Source organism: Cynara cardunculus, assembly GCF_001531365.2.
Source record: "Cynara cardunculus var. scolymus isolate 2C chromosome LG 1, CcrdV1, whole genome shotgun sequence".
Taxonomy (NCBI): domain Eukaryota; kingdom Viridiplantae; phylum Streptophyta; class Magnoliopsida; order Asterales; family Asteraceae; genus Cynara; species Cynara cardunculus.
This window is the reverse complement of record NC_037528.1, coordinates 35,574,290-35,581,874: the sequence shown is the minus strand read 5'-3', so window position 1 is coordinate 35,581,874 and position 7,585 is coordinate 35,574,290. Positions and strand designations below refer to the sequence as shown.

Below are 7,585 nucleotides of genomic sequence, written 5' to 3'. Positions count from 1 at the left end.
TATGATTTTTACCTCTAAGTGTACATATGTTACTAGATGTGATCGGTTACGTACCGTTCGGTTTGAGCCTCTCAATTGTTACAGCTACTTGTTCATTCAACATGTTTTTTTACATTACTTATGTTGATCATTCATTCAATTGAGACTATATGACATCACATCCGTTGTGACAAGTTAACTCCGGGTAAGTCAAGCTACTAACCACCTATGGGGGGTACCATAGGCACGTCATTGTGGCACCGGTGGCGTGAAACTAACTGTGGCAGTGTGACCAGTCCACGACGTCTCCTCTTTTGTGCTCTCGTGAGAGCTATTTGGTGTGATGGATACTAGTTATATACGACAAATACAACAAATAAACTCACACACCCTCCTCACCTATGGTGAGGTTTGAACCCTTGACCTCCTAGAAGGCCAAGGGCTATGATACCGCTAGGCCAAAGGCCCTTTGGTATGGATACTAGTTTTAGGAGGCTTATGGATCAGCCATAGCACATGTGATTCGTTTCTAGGGTGTAGTGTCCAAGTCCACATCTCACATCTAGTACATGTGGATCTGCAGTCCAACATACAGGCATGTGTGGCCATATGTCTGACACTTGTCCTGTTGGTTGACATGCAAGTGTATGCGTTTTTCGAGCTCGATTTATATCCCTTCATATGCTTTCGTATGATTATGTTATTTGTTGATTTTACCAAGATTTTGTACTTGTTTTGTTCGATATCTTGAGATTAATTTTGGCATGTTTGTATTACCATTTTACTATAATTGTTTATCCATTCACTAGGCATTTGGCTCAGCCGTGTTCTGTTTTGTTGCTCACGGCAGGTAATCAAGGGGGCGACTAAGTCTTGTGACGGAGAGTAGACAAGGATCTCAATTTCAAAGGTTTCGAGAGGTTTAGTGTTATGTTATTCATTTATTGGATTTATTTCTTTGGCTATTAGACTAGCATTTCTTTTAAGGTTGTATTTGGATTTTCCTTGAGTTGTTGGAAGGTTCTTGAAGTGGTTTGTTTGGAGATGTTTATTTCTTTGTTTGGGAGATATTTAATTTCGTTACTGGAATATTTAACTTTTTTATATTGGAGACTATATTTTGGAGGTTTTATATGTCGGCTTCATTACGTTTCGAAGCGATCTACAATGGGGGTGCTACAATTACAGTATATGAACTTGTATATTTATAATCCTTAGTATCTCTTGACCAGGTGGTTGTATCAGTTGAGTAATTGAAATAGTAATCACCATACATAATTTCTGCACAGATGGGAGTTATTTCAGCCCTTTGATCTACTTCACTACTAACCAGCACCACTTTTTGGGGCAGAATTCTAATGCAGCAGTACTGCATGCTAACAACATATGGTGTTGTTTCAATCATTTAGGGCAATTTTTGGTACAAGTTTGTGGCTTTCTTTTTCAAGATTATAACAACATATTATCTTTACATGTCCACTCTAGGTGCAGTTACCTCCATGCATCGATTGCCCCTCCCCCAGAAGAAAAATGAAGATTACCAGTAATCTCCACAAGAGCATAAACCATTAGCGAATGATGAAACCTCCTTGTATCACGAATGATGATCTTACGCTTTTCAACAGACGATACAAACTTTGCCATGTTGTGGCAATCACCGCAGATCCTCAGGTTCTTTGTGATTATCAGAGGCTTGCTGTCATTATAAACCAAAAGACCGAATGCAATTGCCAGCTTTTCACTGTGTTTGCTCACCAAACTTTCTTTAACTTCTTCCTCTACATCATGTAGAACGAACTCCGGATTGGGTACATGTCCAGCCTTTTGTATTTTCTTGATAACTTCATCTAACTTAGCATTTATACTCTCACTCTCAGGGTGAGCTTGATCATTCATAAGAAAGTGATGAATCTTGTGCCCATGTTCAATAAAGCTGCAGCCGATAGTTCTTATAAGACCTTTCTCCTTCATTAGGGCTCGAACTTTTGAAAAATCTTTCCAATGACCAGCCTTAGCGTATATGCTCGGTAGCATAATATAATTTCTAGGGCCCAAGGGGTTTAAAGCAATCAGTCTTTCTACAACTTCCTCATCAAGCTCTACGTCGACGTGCGTTAACCAAGGAAGAAAGATTCAATCATGCCCAAGCACAACTCAGAAATGTTATCGAACGTGCTTTTAGTGTATTGAAAGAAAGATTTCCAATTTTGAAACAAGTGGCCCCTTATCCTTTTCGAATACGAAGAAACATTGCAGTTGCTTGTTTCGCAATCTGTAACTTTATAAGAAGATGCAATATGCAAAATCAATTATTCATGGACTACGACAGTAACCTCATGTTCATCAATGAAGCATAAGAACAAATTGATGGAGGTGAGGAAAAAGAGATAGATGCAATGCCTTGGGGTCCCCAAGACAATGAGTACATGGCTAATTTGTGTAATGAGATTGCAAATCAATTAGTGTTAAATGTTTCAAGTTAGATGTTGTACACAACATATTGGGTTTGAACTTGCATTTCATGTGATGTTTTGTTATGCCAAAACTTGAACGAACAATTGTTATGCTTGTTTAGATTGATATGATATCATGTATTGGCTTGGACCGTTAATTATTTTTTATTTTTTATCTAGAAATTTCCATCAGAATGTTTGTTAGACGTTAATTTTCATTAAACACAAGACTGGGGTAAAATGATAATTTTATGTCATTCAAACTGTTGATCCAAAACAGTTCCAAACAACCATTTTCATATCTAGACTAAATCATTCTGATCACTTAATCATTCTACACTCAATCATTCAGTATTTGCCAAACAGCCCCTAAGGTTACCCATTGCTAATTTTTTGGTTATGGCTCTTGTAACATCCACCCTCTTAAATATGCTTAACTAGTGATTCTAAATATGTATTATATGTTAAAACATGCTTTATGGGCTAATTGTGTAAAAAGAGAATTTGCTAAAATGCCTAGTGTACTAGTGAGCTATAATTAGAACCCATAGTTAGAATGAGATGTAGGAGATAAGTTTGGTTCTAACACCTCACAAATGGCATAATTAGACGATGTGAGGGTTCAAAATACAAAGTGCATTGCCTAAATGGAAATCAGGTAGGTAACTAGAGTGCCTAAATGGGAAAAATCTACCCAAAASTTGAACRGATGATCTAAATGGTGATSTAAAGGTTGGAACACCTATGAATAAGTTAATATGAAGTGTTAAAAGTGGCGGAAGTCGAAAAAGTCGCGTAGATTGCATTTTATGCAAGGTTTACAAATTACGTTGCTTTTTCGGTAAAGTACGTTCACAACACTCAAACATGAGGTGTTTTATGGCATTTTAAGCTTTGGAACTAAGTTTTGGACCTATTAGGAGTTGCTGGAGGTGTCGTAAAATTTTTACTGGATTCCGGGCTCAAAATAAAAAACGACAAAATTGTAAAGGAAAGCATAACACCTACAAATATGTAAACCTGCTTTTATTGGGAGGTTTTTTTTGGATTATTTTTTTGGAATTTATAATTTATCTAGTTACGAACGCGTAGGCGAAAACCTCATCGAAAGCGGAGGTCCGTGCGAAAAGTTATTAGTTTTTTTGTATTAGGTGGTCAATGTTTTATCCTGTTTTAGAAAAAATTGTATAAAATCATAGAAAAATCGTATAAGGGGTGAGTCCAGTGGCCTTTGAAAGGTATGGCTTCTTAGTGTATTTTATATAGATATGTCATAATCTAATTACAACTTTAAGATGGGTAAAAAAATGCACTTTGCACAGTGTTGTCAAACTGAATTCTGACAGCCTATACCTGCTGTGTTGCAAAATTTGTATAAAATCAAAGAAAAATTCTGTAGATACAACATTAGTTCCATTGTAAATATAACTGAGTCTAGTTTAATTCACATTTAGAAGTCATTGAGTGATTTTGAGGTTATGTGGGGTAAAACAGGGCTAGAACACAGTGCTGTAATTAGAAAATTGAAGTATGAAAGTTAACTAGTTATGGGGCTAAATTGAGTTATATGCATCCAATGCTCATGAAACTTAATGTACATATCCAGTGGATATTTGAAGCTTGTTTGGTGCTTCTGGAAGGTATCTTAGTGTGCAAACATGAGATTGGTAACGGTAAAAGCTCGGTGAGTTAAATGTTTATTCAAGTTATATTGTATTATGTGTATATGTATATCTCGTATGTTTACATGATTTGGATGTCCTCTAAGCTGGTTGGTTTTGTCTTTGGTCAATCATGTGCGTTGGTCTTCAGATTGAGATTCCTCTATACTGTCGTTCGGTTTCGGATCCGAATTCCGTTGGTTTTGTTTTTTTGGTTTCTTTGTTATTCCGGGAGTACGGGTACTACTTTGTGTGGTATGCCGGTAGAAACTGTGGATGTCAACAGCCCGGTTGAAGAGGGGGAGCCGGTGACACATTCGTGTGGTATACTAATTGTCCAATGGTTCAGAGGGGCATGAATACGGGACTCGGGCATACCCGGGAGATGAAGGTGGGTCCCTACTAGTCTTTGGTATTCTATTTGGTTATGCATAGGGGCTTGGGCATACCCGTATGATGATTGTGGGTCCCTGCTAGTCCTATGCAATTATGTTTGATGTATTGTGAATATATGATACTATGATATACATTTGTTATGATTGATTTCTATGAAACTCTTGCGAGGGGTGATTATGTATTCTATGACTAATGTTTTGGAACGTGTTTACAGTATGACATCGTTGATAAGATTAGATTCTCATAAATTGATCATTGGAATCGTTATTGTTGATTTATTATGGTATGTTTTTGGTATGTGTACGGACAAACAGATTTTCTTATTGAGTATGTCTTTGGTTCGTTTTCTTGCCATATATATATATATATATGTGTGTGTGTGTGTGTGTGTGTGTGTGTAATGCTAATATTCTTTGTTTAGTTCATTTAATTCACTAAGCCTTGTGCTTAATCCGAATTCTCCAACATATTTCTTTTTCAGGAAAAGAATTAGACAAGGGAAAAGATCCGATGAAATAGTTGATTCGGTAGAAAAACTTGATCTAGTTTCTGGTACATGATTTGTTATGTTCTTTTTTTGTAATATTTTGGCATGTATATATATATTTTAATCAGGGTAGTTATATTATGTCTCGGATGGTTTAGGTTCATTCAGTTTGTAAGTAATTAATAATTTTGGTTGTGTTTGACTTTATTGGGTCAAACCGTTTGAACATTTTTGGCGGTTTTAAAACTAAAGTTTGTATCCCGTATGTTTTGGAGGTTTAAAATCAATGTTTTGGTGATTATGGGTTATTTGGACGTTTTATAACCACGGTGTTACAGCTCTAGCTTAAATAGGGGTTGTTCGGTTGTTTTTCATTTAAGAGTCTGTTTGTTAGCAACTTAATAAGCTTAATATGACTCATAGCTTATTCAATTAATTATACATGATTGCTTGGTGATGACTTAATGAAAAGCGGCTTATTCAGTAACCTTTTAGGAAAAGCGGCTTATTCAGTAACATTTTAGGAAAAGCTTTATGTATAGAGTCAAGTTTTTAATTTTTTTTCTAAACCTGTCATTCCCAATTAAAAACACGCTCATTCCAAGCAAAAACATTCTCAACATATACAGACAGATTAATCCATATAGACGATTTTATCCATTAAGGAAAGTTATTATTTGCTACAGGTACCAGACTTTGGTTTGAGATGAATATTTTCAAGATCAGAAAGGAGGATCATCAAGACCAGATGGCAGATGCATCAATGATTCAGTGGAGCTTCTTCTTCACATGAAAACAAACCCACAAACCAATCTCTCTTCTTATAGACTCTGGATGGGTTGCATCATCTTAACACCCAAAACCAGTAAAAATTAGCAAGAAAAAAAGAACCCCCATCTCTGATTTGTAAAACATGTTTGTAACTTCTTACAATAAACAGATGGCTTCATTCCAGAGTAGGAAAACTGATTTAAGGCAGATCGATCTTCGTTCCAGAGATGGAACTAATATGGGATTTGGATTGAAATGACAACCATCTCCAAGGGATTGCAAATCACCAATCAAACAGGTTCTTGAAAAAAACTCTAATAGGGATCAAACTGCATACTATTATAAAACACAACCTTTTATGGGGTTCAAGAAACATTGAACTTTGTTTTTGTTATTTAAACCTTTAATGATAGCTTTATGTGGGATGGGGGAGTCGGGAAGACCATAATGGTGCAAAAGCTAAAGAAAGTTGTAAGTGAAAAGAAGTTGTTTGATTTTATTATTGAGGCTGTTATAGGGGAAAAGATGGAGGTGCTTCTAATTCAGCAAGCTATAGTAGACTTCCTGAGTTTAGATCTAAAAGAAACCACTGCAGCAGCTAGAGCTATTAAGCTTCGTAAAAGTTTCGAGGCCCGTTCTGATGGTGGTAAGAAGAAGTTCCTAATACTAGTAGATGATGTATGGCAGTTCGTTGATCTGAATGATATCGGGTTTAAGTCCATTGCCAAATCAAGGTATCGATTTTAAGGTATTGTTGACATCACGAGACCGAGGTGTTTGTACTATGATGGGAGTTGAACTTAATTCAACCCCTTCATGAGTGAGCTGAGTTAAGTTGACGGGTAGTTATGTGTTGAGAGAAAAGAAATGAAACAACTAATAATATCATTTCTTATCAGCAGATATTTGAGGGAGCTGGTTTGTTTTTCGTAACTACTTTCCCAGTGTAGCTAAAGCTTATGCATTTCATTCAGTCTATTTTTATGAACCATGCTGCTGCACATTTTGAAATACAAATGAGGGTTAGACTTTGAGGTTTAGTGAGAAATCCTTTTGTTTGCTATTACAGGGTGAAAAATCACCAAAACACTTTTACAAACCCATATTTGTATAAATAACAAATGAAACAACGTTTTGTCAAAACTAACCTCTTTTGTCACATCAAAATAATGAGACAACACCCCTTTATCATATCAAATAATCAAATAACTCACCTATCGCTGTAACACCCCCATACTCTACATTTGCATAAAACACATATTTCATTACATAGAAACATGGATTACTTCAAAAGGTCCCACTACTACAAGGATTACCATATGTACAAAATTTACATATAAAATCCCCAAAACAAATCATGTACTACTACATGTAATGTAACATGTATCTTCAAAAGCAGATAACAGGTTAGGAAAATAATCACATTTTCCCTTTCCCTTTTAAATCCCCGGACCCAGCTACTCCTGCATTGATTTAAAACAGAAAATGAGGGTTAGACCAAACGGGTCTAGTGAGTAAATCCCTTCTTTGCAAGTGCAGGGTGATAAACACCAAAATATGATGATGAAATTTTTGCTTAGAAATATACTGCAATACAAATAATGATGCAGTTCACAACATCCCGAAATAAGACGTATATCCAAGAACCTCAATAAAAAGATCTCTGAATAGAGATCCAACATTCCCAGTATCAAAACTTTTTGAATTAAAAGACCATTCCTTTATCAGGAAAGATTTAAGGCAAAAACTTGCCTGATATGTCAAACCATTTTCCCCTTCTCAATAACATCTAAATTATTACTTCTAAATAGGAATAATATCTTTAATTCATCAGGTCA

General features: G+C 35.8%; 1 protein-coding gene across 1 annotated transcript in view; it reads left to right on the top strand.

Annotated features, from left to right (window-relative positions):
- LOC112503811 overlaps positions 1-6,494 on the top strand; it is a 27,480-nt gene extending 20,986 nt beyond the window's left edge. The window contains exons 8-12 of the mRNA XM_025107827.1: positions 3,887-3,943; positions 4,039-4,116; positions 4,245-4,348; positions 4,704-4,772; positions 6,161-6,494. Of these exons, the coding sequence (XP_024963595.1) occupies positions 3,887-3,943; positions 4,039-4,116; positions 4,245-4,348; positions 4,704-4,772; positions 6,161-6,494 (642 nt within the window). The remainder of the gene's footprint in view (positions 1-3,886; positions 3,944-4,038; positions 4,117-4,244; positions 4,349-4,703; positions 4,773-6,160) is intronic.
- Positions 6,495-7,585: the final 1,091 nt, after the last annotated feature.